Source organism: Manduca sexta, chromosome 26, assembly GCF_014839805.1.
Source record: "Manduca sexta isolate Smith_Timp_Sample1 chromosome 26, JHU_Msex_v1.0, whole genome shotgun sequence".
NCBI classification, from domain to species: domain Eukaryota; kingdom Metazoa; phylum Arthropoda; class Insecta; order Lepidoptera; family Sphingidae; genus Manduca; species Manduca sexta.
This window is the reverse complement of record NC_051140.1, coordinates 13,450,414-13,469,678: the sequence shown is the minus strand read 5'-3', so window position 1 is coordinate 13,469,678 and position 19,265 is coordinate 13,450,414. Positions and strand designations below refer to the sequence as shown.

The following is a 19,265-nucleotide window of genomic DNA, read 5'->3' as shown; positions in this document are numbered from 1 at the left end:
TCTAGCAAGTGGCTCTACAATTCTGTTAATAAACAAAATAGACGCTAATTATACTTCTACTATGAAACTACAAACATTTCTACTCTTATATGTCTTCTATGGTCTCGAGAACTTCTAGTGCCGACCTGCGTACCGTTGCGTACGTAGGGCAGCTTGTTCTCCTAGTGACTGGTCAGTGAACTATCATTCTCTGTGACGCATTTACGCATGGACAATGGATTAGACGAGTTACATAGTATTATCTACCGCAGAGACCGCGAGGATCAAAGGTTCGTACGAAGTATGGACATTATAAAAGTTATAATAAGGTACGTACCTACTCTCCGTAGTGCCCACTCTACATATGGGTAGTCCAACTGGGTTTTAATATCGGAGTTTGGATAAAAACCAGTATACTACGCATTTAATTCATAAGAGTTTCTTTATTATTTGTTTTATAGTTCTTTAAGATTGGCTTATTTAATAATTATTTAAAAGGTTATATCCACAGACACATGAAATAAGGCACAAACTCGATAAAGTTACTATTATCATACGTAGTAATGTGTCTATTCTGCGATATTAGGCTTGAGGAGTTCCTTTATCCTTGGTCCACATTTTTCGTTACACAAATTAAATTACTTATAATATTATGGTAGGTATTAAAACAATATTTATAGATTTGGAAAATTTTCAAATCGAAAGGACAATATAGGTAAATGGGGTTAAAAGGATTTTGCAAAATAAACTTACTATAAAATTAACTTTGGTAGATAGAAACTTGAAGGTAAGGTCATAGGAATAGGTTAGGAATTTGGTAAGGTACCGACATAGCATATGATATTTTTTTTATTTTAAATGTATCGAATTTTCCACGTATTTACGCACATCACGTATCCGGACAGTCACAGGACTGATAAATATAAGCGCTAGATAACTAAAATCTAGTACTTGAAGATCACGATACATACATAATTTAATGAAATATTTAATACATATTTTAAATATTCTAACAAAATATTAAATAAGTAGTTATATCAAATTAAAATTCTATTTTATAGGCGTTTAAATCTGTTTAAAATGATGAGTTAACAATTAAAAAAATCATTCTGGAATTTTTAAACTCATAAACAATTACTTAAATTATTTTCGCACTTAATATTTTTTTTTTATTTTTAAACTTGCTTTACTGCAATTAGCACTTGACACTGAAAAGGTACGTGAATATGTTAACATCGCTAGGTACAAAGTACCTGCTTACATAAAATGTAAGTAGTCTTTACATAATTTCAGATAAACACGTGTAAAGAAAACAATACTTTAAGGTATATTTTGTACTTAGGTACTAATTTTGCTCAATATAGGTAGCACGTCATTATTGCAATATAAATATAATTCAGTATAAAATTTCATACTATAATGTTATCCTTTCCTCGTAATCAAGTCATAAAAACATCTACCACGATCTAATGATATAAAAATTATAAGTTGAATAATGATAAAAAATCGCTATCTACGTACCTAAATATACATACTAGACAATTTAATATTATATGACGTTTTTACACCGTGGCAGATAATTTAAGTAGACATCGAAAAAATAAACTAAGGTGCTCTTGTTTGATAAACATTATAACAATAACAACAATGATTACCACGAAGAAGGTCTGGGGACTCTATTCCGTCTACGGAGCAGAATCCGTCTTTGCAATATAGACATTCTAAGCAAAGGACAACTTTGTTAGCCCTATAAGTAAATAGGAAAAATGTTTACTCTTTTACCTATGGGCTATCGAAGCCGTCCTTCCATTAGAACGACCGTAATTGCAAAAAAAACGGTTATGCCCCGAAGACGGAATAGGATAACCAGAATTTAAATTATCGAATTTCTAATATCAACCTTATTATCCAATGTTACTAACATATATCACATTCCAGTTGTTGTACTAAATATTTTGACTAAAACTTTATGAATACAGTTTAAATACATAGAAAAGTCAATATTATATTTATCCACGATCCGCAAAATGTAATATACATACAAGAAAGTATACATTTCTTGCCATTCTTTACATTCCATAGTAAACATAGAAATAATATTAAGTCATAATATTAAAATATAGGTACTGTGTCTATGACCTTCGATATTTCGGTTTGCGATGTTTTTATGTTCCATAATGTCCATAGGTAACGACTAACGAGTAACAAATAACTAGCATGTAAAAGCATGGTGGAACCATTGTTTAGCAGTTAGATAGCGTATAATTTATATAATAATACATATATTATAATCGTTTTGCTACGACCGGTATGATACGATGTAAAGGTTATTACATAGAACTAGGTTTACAATATTATTATACACGTTCCAATCGGTTAATAAAAAAGGATCATTTGATCTTTGTATTCATCATTTCATACCTAATGTAATATAATAATGTGTAATTAACGAACTTACGTAAGTAATTAATTTTGAATTACTAGAATTGATTATAATAGGTAATACAGAATACAATAGTAATAATCACTTCCAACAAAAAACGAATGCAATGTATTTTTATAGAAAATATTATAACCTTAATCTTGATGTTTTACCGGTCTAAACATAACTTGAAAAAGATGCATACGTATGAAAAAGAAGCTATTATTTGGTTTTATTAACCTAGAACGAGTCCTAATTGTATAATAATATAATAAAAGGCAGCACCCAAAATAATATACACAGTAATTTAAGTTTAGTGATGCAATTTATGAAATAAATAAAAGGATAATTTAAAAACAAATGACACGTTATTGATGACAAATTCTAAGTTACTTCTTCTTGGAAACGATTATAATATTATATGTAACGTAATTAACTATTACTTACGCCGGAAACAAACAAGTGTATATACGATTAATATCAAAATACTAAGCAATCGATCCTGTAACAGTACAAAACGTCATCTGAAAAATCACCAACAAAAAATTTGGTAGTAGGTACACATTATATCCGCAATGGAGTCATTGGAATAGGTCATATTTAGCGCTCGTACCATGAAAAGTTAAAAGTATACTCCTATATTTATTTAGGTTTCAATGAAGTTAATAACTCTAACTGAGTCTCCCAGATCTAGCATCAGTAATGACCCCCCACAGTTCGATAATGAATTCGTCTGTGAAGCCGAACTCCTGCAGATCGCTGTTGTCGATTGCTTCGGCAAGTTCCATGGAGTTGTTTTTTCCATCAGCTAAGTCCCACATTTGTGTAGCAAGCTCAGTATCGCTGACACCCATAAACAATTCTAGAAGACCATTGATTTTCTCGATACCAGCTTTAGATTTTTCATCGTGCTGAAATGTAAAAATGGTTTTGTAATAAATATTATTAGTTGCCTATTGCTTCTTTGGCCTATAAGTCCTAGTACGGAATGCCGGCACAGATACAACTGTGGACTGGGATGTTATGGTAAAGTAACGCTTCGCATGGATGTTTCTGATACGATTTATAGAGATGGATACAGCAGAAGTGTTTGACGTCGAGCATGTAGCTATTTGAAAACAAAGCGAATTCGGTTTTGCACCACGGTTAAAAATATTTGATACACCAACTTCACGGTGCGATCAATAAAGGTGGATTTTTTTTTTAATTATTATTCGTTTTTTAAATTAATTGGATAGGAATGAAAGTAATCAACATAGGATATCCTAATAAAAAATATACTTTACACTAATCTTAGTATGTTAGCACGAAATATAGTTTAATAACACTTAAATAAAATATATGCACCTCGTTTTCAATAGTCGCTTGTCCATTAGCTTTAAATCTTAATGTTTCTTTTCCTGATCCGTAATTTTTTCTTCCCGCTTTGGTACTGCTAGTTTTCGGTCCAATACTTCCGAAACCGCTTTTTAGAGGCTCTACTAATCGCATTATGAATGTGGTTCCTTTTGGAATATCTTTTAATATCTTAGCGACTTCGTAATGCCTCTTGCCGACCATATTTTCTCCGTCCAATTTCTCAATGTGATCTCCAACCTGAATTCAAATACCAAGTTGACACGTTAATATGTTGTTTCCTGTTATTTCGTTAGGAAGGCGAATGACCGCACAATATGCATTAATTTATGTAGATACCCAAGAGAGAAGGAATCACTTCTGAGTTCTGAGTTACTTATAACTAACATAAATAGAGTCTACGTTTTTAACTTGACGGTTAAAAGTTACCTTAGTAATATCTATGTACCTAAATAACTTTACCAAATATTAGTACTTAATAAGTTACTTCTCCAAGTCATGGCCGTAGTCAAGACAAAAGTAATAATATTTACGGGAATTATAGTGGTACTAACATATAACATTAATTACAGATAAAAATATTTATATTTTTTACTAAAACTAATGTTTTATTCTAAGAACTTACAACAATTTTAAAACTATGGAACAACGTCGATTAACGTCATCTGTATCTACTTAGTAGAGATGAATTTTAGAATACGTAAACAAATTATGTGCGTTGGAAACGTTAAATATAATAATATACGTCTTCATTGACGAAATTAGGTATCAAAATGCAGTTTTACAATGAACCCTTTAGGCGCCTTCAAATTTTTCGGTAAGTGCAATTGAATAATCATTGTCTGCGCCATGGTTCTAGCATTCTTACCTCTATATGTGGTATTCTGGAAACAATGGAACCTTCCTTGATTCTTTTAATAAATGCGTATCCAGCTCCATTATCTGTTATAGTTAAGCCTAAAGCATCTTCTGTTTTAACGATCTCTATTTCTTTTGGCCGCCCTTTCCTGTGGGCGAAAATAAAGTCTTCCAAGCCTATTTGTCCTCCCAAAAGTTTTTTCATATCCACTTTGTGTGTGTTGAGTGTGCAGAAGAGAATCTGAAACCATAGAAATATACCTTTATTTGTAATTGTTATGTAGATACCTACATAGTTTGCACCGACAGTTGTAGGAACAAATACCTTTATGTACTTATGTATACTATACAGTTGCGATCCAGTGGTCATTGGTTAGCCACTAACCTAATTAGCCACACCTTGTAATGCGTGCGTGACGGTGAAACATTATTTCTACCTCATAATCGTAAGTAATGTCCATCTTGAGACATTGATTTATTTCGATTGCGTTAGTATAATGGAAAGCATTCTTAGAAGAAATATTTTACGAATTTAAATTGTACGAGGTACCTATGAAATGTTTACAAACTCTAGAAAGTTTGTTTAATCTGTGAAACAAAACGAAAGTAAAAGCATTTAGTTAGAGTTCGTAACACAATTAAAAGCAAAAGCACTATAACAAAAAAAAATACGACGCTTTAAGATAACAATTTAACATCATTTTGACTGAAGATTAATTTTTAACCATGACCAAGTAAATAAATTATTTTATGACCAATCTTTCTAACACGTTGGTTTTTCAGCTAGTTATTATGAAATAATTGTTGGGCGTCACCGAATCTTAAATACGGATCTAAACACGTTTATAAAATTTAACAATAATTAAAATATTAGTAGAACTAAAAAATACCTACCGCGATCGATAAGCAAGTATAATGCTTTCGAGGAAAAGATAAGTGAATATGTTGAATGGAATAGTATTTATATGTTGCTCAGATATCATATTTATATGCAACCAAATGCATTTAATATCTGGGAAATTAATGATTAGCAATATTTGGATATGTCATGATGATTGCATAACTAAGACAAAATGAATTTATATTCCTATGGTCTTATCGTTGCCTAAAACCCTATTAGAAGGAAGCGTACTTGGCAGTGAACCATGTAGTTCTTTGTTAGTTCAATTCTTGGAGTAGACAACTGAAATTTGTTTTATAGGTATTGCCGTTTAAAAAAACATATTACATATATACCCAATTGATATGCTGATTTATATTATATAAAAGCTTTACCCACGGTCCCAAGACCCATCAATTAATCGGTTGTAACATAGACAGTCTGCTCGCAGATTTCGTTTTCGAAATCTGCGGGCAGTAATATTGAGTTTTTCTGCTCAGTAACAACTCGGAGTATGGAGTTTATGTCCGATAGATTTGGCAATAACTACTTATAAGTTCGTCCCATATCATATCATTGCGGCTCGGCCTTCCCCTTCCGAGACAAAAGCGTGAGTGTGTGAATATATCAGAATAAACAGCTCGCCACAATAATCCTATCTTACACGAAACTTGAATAAAGGCCATCATACACGACAGCTATAATATATATTAATTTAATATATTACATCCCGGGATCTGCAGCTTTAAATTTTCTTAAGCATCACTCACAGGATGTAATATAATGGTTCTTCCTCTTCATTTCATTGGTATACGTCCCAGATTTACCTATAGATATATGTATGTGCATATTTTAGTATCGCTCTGTATTTTAAGATACAAAGATGTAAGAATATACGTTACTTGGAGTTGTTCGCGGCTTCGCCCTCGTGAGTAGCCTTTACCTCTACAAAAGTGAATAAATCACTGTAGCGGAACTTGACGCCATCTATACTACCTATTTAAAAAAATCAGGTTAAAATTTCAAATATTTCCCACAGGAGCAAATAAATGGGAGAAATGTGTTTATCCAAGACGTCATGGTCTATGTATATGCCAAATTACAGCCAAGTCCGTTCAGCTATTTCTGCGTGTACTTCTAACATACATCCAAACATTTTCACAAACTTTCGCATTTGTAATATTAATATGATAGTTGTCGTGTGTGGTCTGACAATTTCTATGGAATGATGTTTATTTGAGAGGTACTGAAATATATCGGGCTATAAATATATCTCTACATATTAGATGCCGTGTGTGATGCGGTTTATATTATGGATTGTAATTGATTATACCAAGTTATTTTTGATAACATCAATGATTAAAATCGTCGGAAGATAATAAAATATGTAAGTATATCAAATCATAATACCATAAGGGAATTTGCCATTCGTTTTCATAACATATTTTATTCAACGTATTGAAACGGAATAATATCCAGCGATGATCATAACATGTTGACTCATCGACAATCCACTTGAACATGATTCAAACATATTGTGCCGTCACGGCACGGCACGGCATCAATACCTCGCACAAATGGTTCATAATCCGTGCAATCCTACCTTGAAGGCATAGAAATGTTACAAGGAAATTGATTACCTATATAGTTTATATCCGTGGGATATTCCAGTACTATTAAGCTATAAGTATAATTAGCTATTATTATTAGTAATTACCTTTATTACGTGAATAGAATTAGGTTATTCATTTGTAATTTTAAATACATAATTAGCTAAGTACTTAAAAAATCTTTTTAGAAATTATAATATGATGATAATATCGCCTCACGTTAGCCCCAACGGTATAGAACTTGTTGAGATCAAACGCATTTTTGTAGGTACTACAAATGCGTGAAAAATTAGCACATGTAGGCTTAAGTGACTCCGATGCAGGCGGACTGGTTGGTTTTATCACATGCAGGTGCGATTTCACGATGCGTGTAAGTCCGGGTATGCGTGGCGCGTACGGCTGCGCGCTCGGTCCTTGACCCATGTGGAGTAGGTCATCGCACAGCCACATAATATACGCCGGCGGAGCGTATCTGCAGCCGCTCCATCACTTGCCGCGTTCGTTTATGACACGAGAGAGACTGCGCCCCTCTGGGCTGATCTACTTCCTGGCCCGCCAGCCGAGCGTGAATCCGCACACAATCACACTCTCGACTTATTCGCTATTACCATAATAATAAATTAAAAATAATAAATATAAATATATAAAAAATACCATAATAATAAACGTCAAATTAAAAACATTCGTCACTAGCAATGAGTTTAAATATTTGGGAAGACCAATCATTGGGACAATAAACTCAGCTTATTCTTACTTTATTCACCCTCGTTACGTCACTGTTGGTTAAAATTAACCCCCGCTTCCCGGTACTTTTGTAAATAATTCTCTCAGGCTGGTCCATGTTATGATAACAACATTTGAAACTAAATTCTACATTATAATACGTCCTATATTAGAATATACTGACCTGTTTTGAGTACAGGCCTCCTCAGTTAAGCACATACCAAGAGGATTTAGAGGATTTAGACTTAATACGTTGGTCCAACACGCTGTCTCCGCGCGGGTTGGCAGACTTAACAAACCATCATAATTCTTATGGAGAATTCTCGAGAATTTATGTTAAGGGTTTCCTCACGATATTTTCCTTCACCGTTAAAGAGAACGACAATTAATGTACTGTTAGGATAAAAATATTCTTGTGAAACCTTTTCCTATATAAATACTGAGCGTTTGACAGCCCGAGATTATATTATTATATAGTTATTCTATACCTATTACTTTACTCTTAATGCAGTTGGTCATTGAAAAGTCGTATAAGTCGGTTGGTTGATGAAATATTAGTGAAAGTATTTCTGTTGTCAGTGATATTTCTTTTTATTTTCATCAAAATCACTTCAGTTCCTGTCGGTACAACACACACGTAACGTCGAAAAGTCAAAGGTTTGGGATTTTGAACTTGCGGATTTTCGTCTCGGCAGTCTGTTCCATTTTCAACTAGGGCATCATGACAAAGGCAAAGGTATGACATTTTAATTGTCGCACAATACACGTTAATACCTAATTAAGTACTACTTTGGGATGGACAGCGTACTAATCTGATTCCGATGTACATAAGATATTTATAACTTAATTGTATTTACATCCAAACAAGAATTCATGGACATTATACAATTGATAAGATGGCTAATTTAATACGATTGTGTCATAATTGTATCCTAAGAGATAACCAATTATTTGATAAAATTCCTGAGCTAAATCTATAAAATGGTGAAACTGCCAATTTACTGGTATGACGCTCTCCGCACACGCAGCGAGGTCACTCCTAACTTTGTAAAAAAGTTACCTAATGTATTGTGTTCAAATTATATCTCTAGATCACGCCAAGTGCCAGTGGCGTAGAGAGATGTGTTGCCGCTGGGGCAGACCCAAAATTTGTCACCACTAGGCATTAGGTAAGAGAATAAAAAAACAAGTGTCACGCACTCCCGCCCCAGCAGTTAGTCCAATTGAATAAAGTAAAAAAAATAAGGTTTTATTACATTTTACAGGCCACTCCTGCCAAGTACCTACGCACTAGTCACGGCGTGACTGCCATATATCCAAAATCATTTTCATAACATAAATGCCATAAAATTATTTAAGGAATAAAACAATTTTATGAATATTAAAATTATTTTGCCTATCGTTTAATTCAATAGAAAATTCTTCCTCTCTAAAAATACAACCTTTATATTTGTTCCGACTAATTTTCAAAATGACTAGACCAATTTCGTTGCGATTTTTAATACTACCTTTATGAGGTGTATTTTAAGATTCTTTCCACTTTTTTCTTTCTTTCCAAACCTCTTTGTTTCGAAGAAATCCAGGAAAAAGAGTTTCACAGGGTAGATCTTCGTATATAAACTAGGTAGACTAATTAACATAATACTTTTACTATCGATTCGTCTCGTTACGCTTCTTGCTACGGTGCATGGCATCACTACGTATCACAAGCAAGAATAATTGTTTTTGATGTTTCGAATATCCGTGTAGTGAACAAATAAGTAAGTACTTATATGTTCTGGTTGTGAGAATGAAAGTCACTTTTTGATACTTATAAAAACGAGGCGTTTCATGTTAATGTTTCCTTAATGCTTTTGCTAAATAACAAATACGCCAAAAGTAGGAGGCGCCAACAAGCTTTTCACCCGGAGTACCTGAATAATTACCTATATCTATGGCCGGCCCTAACCACGAGACACAACGATATAACATTGTATATCTTGTTCTGTTAAAAATTAAATCCATAAATATAAAATATTCAAATAAATCAAAGGCTTTCAGTATCAAAAATCAACAATAACTTTGTCATCTGACAGTTCGACAGCGAATGCGAAGCACTTTCGATAGCATAGAGCGAAACGCGCAATGGTACCAGTCAGTCCACAAAATATGCTGTGGGTAGTTACTAGCTAACTACCTACGCTTCAAATTCACAGCAAATTTCAGGCAAGTTACAATAAAATTAGCGGTTAAACAGTAGCTATAGCGTATGTGTTTATTCACATGTTGTAAAGTATGTACTATGTAGGTATACTTATTATAATAGCTTTATTGGTAGGTCGGTGTAATAATTCAAATACATGCCTACTTAATATGTTAATCAAACGCATAAGTTTGGACAATTGTGTTTCTAATTAACTAAGGTGAGTAGGCACCCAAATACCGCAAATTTATCATGAACTGATTCCCATTAAGTAATAAGCAAAACAACAAATCAATTAGAACAAAAATATGATACACGGCAAAATAAAAAATATACTAGAAATGCATTGATAATTTAATTGGTCGCTGCGTCGGCTGCGTAAAAAGCTTTTGCGGCAAAAAAAATCCGTAAGTTACGGTAGCGATCTTACCCGCCAACTGGACGACGCGACAGCCATCAACTTAACAATCAAATAAAAAAATAAAATATTTCTCACGGGACCAAATTACCAAGGTAAAATGTAGCCTATAATAAATATCTTAAGACTTAATCCAGGACAAGGGCTGTCTGTGTGTCAAATTTTATACGAATACAGCCTTTCTTTCTTTACAGTCTTTCTTAGTTTAACCCCCTTATTCATAAAATAATTATCTAAGGACGGAGCATTGCTGTGATAACGAGTCTGTTTCTCAGCTTTGTTTATCTGACAGCTTGCCTATTTATTCAGCTTTGTTTATCTGACAGCCAACTAGATTCAAATTGTATCTCAATATTAGCCAATCACAGCATCCCTATGTCTATGCACTGCGAAGGCTGCCATGGCGTCAGCACTGAGAAACAGACTTATTATCACAACTATGCTCCATCCTTAAATAAATTACGTCTATGAATAAGGGGGTTAGTCTTTAGTTACAGTTTCTTTTTATCTTTCGACTGCCTGAAATGTATTATGCCAGAATAAAATAAGTAAATAGCTCTAAAACAAAAAAAAAAACGTGTTTGATAACCCTTTACTTTATTATAAGATATAGGACCTAATGATACTATGATCCGAAAAACATTGCATCAAGGAAATGAACTGCATCCCGGGCGGATGTAAATACTTCTTTAGCCATCGACCAACATGGCTGATAAGTGATAACATGAGTTTCTTGAAATATTAAACTTTATGAAGATCTACAAATACCTAAGCTAAGCAATGTTTTCGTTCAGACGCAAAGTTTTCGTAACATTTATGTACTCATTGCTGACTACATTTCATAATAGCTACGTAGTCTATTATCTTCATTCTCACGAAAAGACCTTGACAACTAAGAAGCCTTGAGCATTTTCACAAGGCGTGAAATATCAGGAAATTATCGCCCGTACCATTTTCGACGATGACCTTTCGAACACGATCGATCGCCCGCAGTAGAAGCTCATTTTTCATCACTCTCCTTACTCATTTCCATAATATTATTTTGTTTAACTTTTTTTATTTTAAATGACCAATTATGCAGTTGTCAGCATCGATCTGGATTCGATCCTAATTTACGTTCGTCTTAGCTTAATCAGCATTGGAATAATTAACAGAGTAGTTATTATTTATCATTAATTAATGAGATAAAATAAATTGTTTCTAGTAAAAAGTTATTAAGTATATCATTAAAAAAATTAACTTCCGACACGCATACTACGCTAGTCTCGGAAACTAATAGTGTGGTTACCAATTACTGGTATGTATTAATCGTTTTCATTCCAGCCTGGCATAGCTTTTACCACACTGGCCCTGGTGGTAAAATTATTCCAGTCAATATTTTATAATATCATCAAACGAGAAACGTTATCATCATAGGTCCTTAGGCTATTTCCACTTATAATAAACCTCTTTAACAGTTCATCAAGTAAAATAAGTCTTCTGGTTCCTTTTTTGTGATGTGTACGGAACGCTAAAAAGGAACTTCAATGCTTAATAGGTAACTACTTAGTATTCTTCTGTATTTCTTGCCACTTTTTCTAACGGCTATACTAACATACAAAACAAAGACTATTTCAACTATACAAATTAACTTTCTTTGGGACAAGTACATTATTATGAAAGTATGTTTTCTGGTTTATCAAAACATTGGTGCAATAAATAAATCGCTGTCTATCAAAGATATTAATAATATATAAAATATTATAGTGAATCCCTCCTAGCCGAATTTAGGCCACGGCAGCCAATGTCAACGGAGATAAGCCAGGTACGCAGGAGATACTTAAATATTGTAGTGTATAAGTGTGCGCAATACACAGGTGCACTTTCTATTCCTTCAGTTTGATAGTCTACGGCAATTCCACATGAGCAGAGAGTTCGAACGCAGGACCAAATGCTTTACGTGCTTTCTGAGGCACGGTGATATCACACCACCAATTTCCTACTTAGTAGGTACTTGTACCACTTCAATTCAGGTCTATTTCAAAATTCCTTTTCCTTGTCCACATGTTCTCTTGTAGTCACGTATAGATTCCAATATTTTTAAAGAATGAAGAATTCACGATAACCCTTTCAGGGCGTTTACAATCAGTGTCTCTTCTCTTATTACATGTGTATTTATTTTTACTTGAAATTAACAAGATTCTTTAATACCATTAGTATTTTTTTAAATTATTATTTATATTATACGTTGAATATTCTAAAATTGAATTTCTAAAATGAACTTCAAATATTATTAATATAAATAATATATTATGATTCTTACCAAAGATAATCATAATAAGCAAACCAAAAATAATACACAGATCTACGTACATCTTATCTAAAGAAAAAAATATTGAACCCTCTCGTTTGTATAGGTATGATTCAAAGATAATTTTATGTTGAGAAATGAATTATAATCTAAGTAAACACATATAATATAATGCTTAGGGCCTGTTTCACAACTTCTGAGAAAATACTATTAGTCACATATGTGTATAAGCCGACCAAATACAAAAGACACTCTCTAATCTATACTTACTCTCAAAAAAATGGTAATAAAATAAGCACCATCGATATTAAGTGTTTATTGCGATAACTATCAAATAAAATGTATTTAAAACTTGTGAAAATAAATAAATATTTTCAAAAACGTAATGCTTTCACTCATTAGCTTCTCACGTATTCTCAAAGGTTTCTACACTACATATAAAGACTAAACAAACTTGAAATTAAGAAATTAGTTGTGTTCCTTATAAGGTGTTACATCCTTTACACATAACGTAACATAAAAGTACAAATCTTACGAAATTCTACACTTAAAGGTGACTTAAAGATCTTAGTGAATGTGGAAAGGAATTAACAATTTTTTTCTACTGAGAGTCGAATCCTTAACGCCGGGCCTGCGCATTTTATGGAATTTCACAAAACTATTTTGGTGGAATTAAATCAATAATACTTTATGGATGACCTTATGATCACAGTTATCCTTTATTTTAGAAGCGAAAACCAGCCAGTAACTTGCTTTTAGAACCCTAACATTTGATTTGACAAATAACATCCTACAGCTAACTGTCTAACACTGTCCACTTCATAGCTGCTTGCACCCGAAAACAGATTATTCAATAGAAAATAATGCATTTTATAGTATCTACTGTTTACACATTAGCGATTTGCATGCGTGAAACTGATCGGGCGCAGGACTTAGCGAATGTATGACGTCGACTCGGTTGCGATTTGCATGTGCAAAAAATTAAAAACATGGAACACTCCGTGGCATCCACACAATAGCCATTTTCGGAGACATTTTATTAGTACGATTTAAACAGACAGCATCCTCAACAGCTCGTCTAATTGCGAAAACGTGCCACCCTACCCTATCTGGACAAGATTAGCTATACAAACCGGTTGCAATCGTATCAAGTAGCTGCATACTACATAATTTGAGCACTATACCATTATGAAGTCATAACGTGTACATACTTGCTTAGATATATTATAATTTGTGAAAGTGAGTTTTAGCGTACATAGTTTGGCCATGCACTTATAACTTTACATTATAGATTGTTTCATATTATGATGTTTTTAAAACAATCATGTATGCTACTAACAAAACGATTGTTTTTTCAAATCTATGATTTGATGCATTGTGCAAACCAAAATGTTCTTGAGTGCATGCACTGAAACCTATCCATCGCAACAAAGTGAAAATAATATGTAAAGTCTAGGTACCTACCTAGTGTGTGTAGTAATAGTGACTTTCGGTTTATTGATGCCGTAGAAAACAGTAGATAAATATTAAAGTATGAGCTGCGTAACAATACCTACTTGTCTATCGAAAAGAAACAGCATCCACACGAACATTTTATATTAAGTATATTGAATGGCGTAATCCTGTTTGGACATCCCTTTTAAGTTTAATAATAATAAATTGAATAAATACTAGGCATTGCTTTACGTAAATATTACTACAATTTTCTAATCTCTCTCAACATTCATGGTTAATAAGAAGAGAAAAATGTTGAAACTGCCAGGATTTTAGTATCGGATTAATGATTACAAATTACCTTTCTTATCGCATTTTATATTAAGTACTCAAAAAACTTATATACTACTTAACTAGTTAGTAAGTTAAAGCTACATGTTAAAAAGTATCAAATAACGTCATAATAAAACATATTAGGTAGGTACGTTTTTTATTTAAAAATTTTATCTTGTGATAGTCTCGTATGCGATATACTTATTCATGGTCACTGTTGAATTTATAACGTTTAAAATTTCCAAATGACTAATTCTACGAGACCTTGATTTAGCTCTGAATGGCCAAAGGAAACACCTTTTATTTTACACTTCATATAAAAATATATTAGGAACACACTGAAATAATCTTCAAGAGTAAAGCATGTCGATTACTTAAATTACTATTTAATGAAAAATTAGGACTTACGTCTTCGGGTGGAAAATCGTAACATTCTGCTATCTTTTGATAAAGTTCCTTAACATTCGAAAAGCCTGAAATGAGTCCGAGCGGGCTGCCATGCGCTTGCTGACAGTGAAACACCAACTGTGACTTCTGCGTTCCATTATTGTTATCTAGGCCATTTGACTGCTGATGGGTTTCCTCTGTCGGCGTCGGCGGAACTGGAGGCGGGGTGTATTTAGGCGCCTTCTTTTTAAATAGCGACATAGTAAAAGAGCACTACGTAACGGTAATAACTTTTCTTCGAACGAAAACGTCAATGCGAGCACATTCTCCAACTATACACAGTAAAATTTTAATCACTACACGGCCGCTTATCTTGTGAAAACTTTAAATATATCGTCGCGTCATAGCACATGATAAGTTATCGCCCAATGGCGATATTGGGTAAGATTATGCGATGTTTAGTTTATTATACACATCATTCCGCGCGGGGCGTCGCAGTCGGGCAACAAACGAATGACGACTAATGGTCAGAATGACTGGTACGCTCGACGGCCGCCGGCCACGAGAACACCCGCACTCAAATACCTACGTATCCGTGTCTCCCGTGCTATTGAAGAGCAATACGTCAGCAATATTGTTAATTTACATTGTTTCATTATTTTCCTATGGATCTGGATCAAGTTACTATTTACAATTGAAACACGTCGTACTAATTAAAACTAAATAAATAAATAGAAGGTAGGGGAAAGTGAGGTGGATTCGTATTTGGTACACTAGGCACCAGGAACATTTAAATAGTGGCTATATTATCATTTAGGGATATCAAGAGGTGGGCCGAGTGGCCCGAGTGTCCCCAGAATTGTGTGGTGCCCACCCACCGGATGTTGGAAATTTAAATTGAACCTAAAAATATTTTGTGGACTCGATTGTACCAGCGAGGTCCTCGTTCACAACTAACTTTACGGTCGCAATTAAATTTGAATCTAACATCCTAAGATGTCTAACACCCGTTTTCAATAAATTATCCCAATCTCAATCTTCAATCTGATTCCGAAATTGAACCAATAATAATAATGTCAAAAACACTGTTGTTCTGACTGATCCTTTTTGAGTTAGATTGAAAAATGGATTGGGATAGTTTATTAAAAATAGCGGTAAGAAAAGTTTATTATATAATGATGTGAGCATATAGCAGTATTCTTTATCTACGGTTGTAGATAAGTATCATGGGTAAATAATTAATTTCATAGGTACATGCATCGAAGGTAATCAGTCTTAAAATTCTAATATCAATTATTCAAACAAATCTTATTTCAGGGGGCGTTTAAATTTCTAATTACCGCTCCCTCGCTGGCTACCCCCAAGCGAGTGTTCAGACTACATACTTGTATACCAATAAGTGTACTCTTTACAACCTGATTTGCTATGCTGGATATGTTCAATTTTATATTTTCAGCTCCTATTCTATTTAATATCTAATACAGATAATTCAATATCAGCTGCCATATTATAAGGTCAGTAGGGGAAAGTGCGCCATAAAATTTTCATAGCTGGATTCAATGCAAAATAATTTATTTTTGTGCTGACTTAAGAATGTAATTTTATTAATTTAAGAATATTTGATATTTTGTGATAACGACCTATAGTCATTCAAGGCAATCAGACAATAAATTAATATTATTTTGCTCAAAATAAAAAATGGTAGTAGGCGCACTTGCCTCCGGACATGGGGTAAGTGCGCCTATGTAAAAAAAAACGCCAATATGAAACATTATAAAGAAAACACTCACTTTAGTCCATAGAGAAATAAGTTTTACCCGCATTGCTCTTAGATAAATTTTATTCACTCAATATTATAACAAACTATGGCTGTTTAATCAAATTCGGGGTAAGTGCGCCATATATTTGTACATCAGGGCTTCAAAACATTTTACACATTTTTTGCTACATTTAAAAAAATAATAAAAAAATGGTAGCCTTAATATGAAATCCATTTTATTTCTAAAAACTAAAAAAATAAACATATAAAAATGTAGGAATTAACAATTTTAATGCATTATAACTCAATTATTTAGAATATGGCCTTATGACATTTGATATGTTTTAGTTGCATTAGAATCAGATAACGTGCCTGATCGAACAGTTGCAACCTCTTCACATAAAGTTACTCTAGAGCAAAATATTCCAGTTTTTCTTTTGTAAAAACGAACGATCTAAAACAAACAAATATACGACGAATTAACTAATACGCCCTTTTATTTAAGTCGGCTTTAAACAAAATACCTTGAGTACTAAAATTATGCTAAGTATAACATTTTAATAATAATAATTCATATTAGTAAAACATATTCTCAAAAAAGGTTGGTGATATATGGTTTAGGGGCAAGTGCGCCATACGACTAGTAACTGTGGCGCACTTGCCCTACTCGACAATTTTGAGGTACATTTTTTCGCATTGCTAAAAAATCCTTTTAGTATATATAAATAAAATTCAGGTAGGAAGTTAAAATAAAAGGTTTAAACTATGTACTCACTTTACTGGCTTACAGAAATATGTTACATATCTTGAAATATTTGATGTTATCTTTCACGTGGTCATCTCTGTTTACAGGTCTAAATGACACACACATGGCGAATAAATCGTATTAAAATGAACAGAGCCATTTGTGTTTTTTAGTGGAACCGTATTTCAGTTAGTAGCATTGATATCAAGATTGCGGTTATTGTATAACATCAATAGTTTTCGATTTCTTTAGGGCAGGTGCACTTACCCCGTCGGCGCACTTGCCCCACCTGACCTTATATCAATATTTATACTAAAACAGAAGGGAGAAATATAAATACAAATTACTTCAGAGATTATGTTTTATTATTCGGACAGCGTTTCGCCTTATACTAGTGCACACAATTGAATGTCCATTGAAATGAATGCCTTGGGTTTTTATACCCGTCATTTAACAGTTGGATGTCATGTCACGAACAATCAACGGCGAACCATAGGCAATATTGATACTGCTGGCTGGCTCGAGTGGAAGTTGCGGCATCAACCTCCGTGGTATGGCTTTAGCTTTGGCATTGGCTGTGGCTGTGGCTGTGGCTGTGGCTGTGACTGTGGCTGTGGCTGTGGCTGTGGCTGTGGCTTTGGCTTTGGCTTTGGCTTTGGCTTTGGCTTTGGCTTTGGCTTTGGCTTTGGCTTTGGCTTGGCTTGGCTTGGCTTGGCTTGGCTTGGCTTGGCTTGGCTTTGGCTTTGGCTTTGGCTTTGGCTTGGCTTTACACGTGACTGCATGGCTGGCTTTGCTTGGCATGTGCTGCGTTGTAACAGTCGGCCATCCTGTAACAATTGCTCCCGCAATGGGACACATGAACACGATTAGCTTTCTAGAAATCAATCAAATTTTCAGTGTCTTGTAGGTCATAAGAGCTGTTGGCACTGTCGGATACAAGAGCTGTGCGTAATATGGTTGCAGAGTTTGCAGAAACTAGACCTGTAAAGATTTTATACCGTCTAAACTTTTTATGCCCCCGATCTTGTATCTGTCTTTGCCGACAACTTTAGTTATAAAATAGGGGCTCGATTACAAGTCATATAGCTTTATATTAATCTTGGCACTGCTACTTGAAGGCGCTTGCCTAATACAAGATCACGATTTCAATGAATACGATAGCTTTTGCGACGTTTCAAAATAATTTAATTTTAGCACTAACCTTATCAATACGCGCACTAGCCTTATCGTGCTTAGACTGAGTTGATTGATTCAGACACGCAAATTAAAAACACTAGTGGTTAAACGTTAGTCAATGGCTTGGCTTGACATACCTGGCTTGGCTAATGACTCGTCACACTTTTCAGCTCGCAACAGAATTTCGCTGACTTCAAAATTGATCTTCTTATCCCCAGTGTTGACAATCTTCATGTAGCCCTCACTTCCCCGGAGTAAAGTAGCAGGTAACGAGTAGGAAATATCTCGCAGGTCGTAGAGACGCGGCGTTGTGCAAACATTTCTTTCGCTGTTTCCGACCACATGGACTGGACTTTTATCATCGAGGTACCGGTTGGTAAGGTTTCTTTACTTGCCATCATAAGGGTTTGGCCGCGGAGTGACTTCTTTTCTAACAAATATTTGACCAATTCTTTTGCTTTTGGTTGCGGATAATCTTCATTTTCGCTGGTATTGTATTGTTCTTGCTCCCCCCAGCCAGGCGGGCGAACGCCATTGCCAGTTTCCTTAGGGCGATTACTGTTCATATCCCACTTCTGAGTAAAACAGAAGGGAGAAATATAAATACAAATTACTTCAGAGATTATGTTTTATTATTCGGACAGCGTTTCGCCTTATACTAGTGCACACAATTGAATGTCCATTGAAATGAATGCCTTGGGTTTTTATACCCG

The 19,265-nt window shown here is 34.1% G+C and overlaps 2 protein-coding genes across 2 annotated transcripts; both read right to left on the bottom strand.

Annotated features, from left to right (window-relative positions):
* Positions 1-396: 396 nt before the first annotated feature.
* Positions 397-15,408, bottom strand: LOC115441135 (PDZ domain-containing protein GIPC3). The gene is made up of 4 exons (XM_030165758.2): positions 14,894-15,408; positions 4,626-4,856; positions 3,749-3,997; positions 397-3,312 (listed from the first exon to the last, which is right to left on the bottom strand). Exons 1-4 carry the CDS (start codon positions 15,131-15,133, stop codon positions 3,073-3,075), a joined length of 960 nt encoding a protein of 319 aa, XP_030021618.1. The 5' UTR covers positions 15,134-15,408; the 3' UTR covers positions 397-3,072.
* Positions 15,409-17,719: 2,311 nt separating this feature from the next.
* Positions 17,720-18,966, bottom strand: LOC119190778 (tol-Pal system protein TolA-like). Its single transcript, XM_037443563.1, has 2 exons — positions 18,690-18,966; positions 17,720-18,203 (listed from the first exon to the last, which is right to left on the bottom strand). The coding sequence occupies exons 1-2, from the start codon at positions 18,784-18,786 to the stop codon at positions 17,827-17,829; spliced, it is 474 nt and encodes a 157-aa protein (XP_037299460.1). The 5' UTR covers positions 18,787-18,966; the 3' UTR covers positions 17,720-17,826.
* Positions 18,967-19,265: the final 299 nt, after the last annotated feature.

Coding starts and splice junctions, on each gene's coding strand:
- LOC115441135 (XM_030165758.2), bottom strand. CDS start 15,133: ATGTCGCTATTTAAAAAGAAGGCGCCTAAATACACCCCGCCTCCAGTT. Junction 4,857..14,893: donor ACGATTTTCCACCCGAAGAC/GTAAGTCCTAAT, acceptor CTATGGTTTCAG/ATTCTCTTCTGCACACTCAA. Junction 3,313..3,748: donor AAGCGACTATTGAAAACGAG/GTGCATATATTT, acceptor TTTACATTTCAG/CACGATGAAAAATCTAAAGC.
- LOC119190778 (XM_037443563.1), bottom strand. CDS start 18,786: ATGAAGATTGTCAACACTGGGGATAAGAAGATCAATTTTGAAGTCAGC. Junction 18,204..18,689: donor CGAGTCATTAGCCAAGCCAG/GTATGTCAAGCC, acceptor CAATTGTTACAG/GATGGCCGACTGTTACAACG.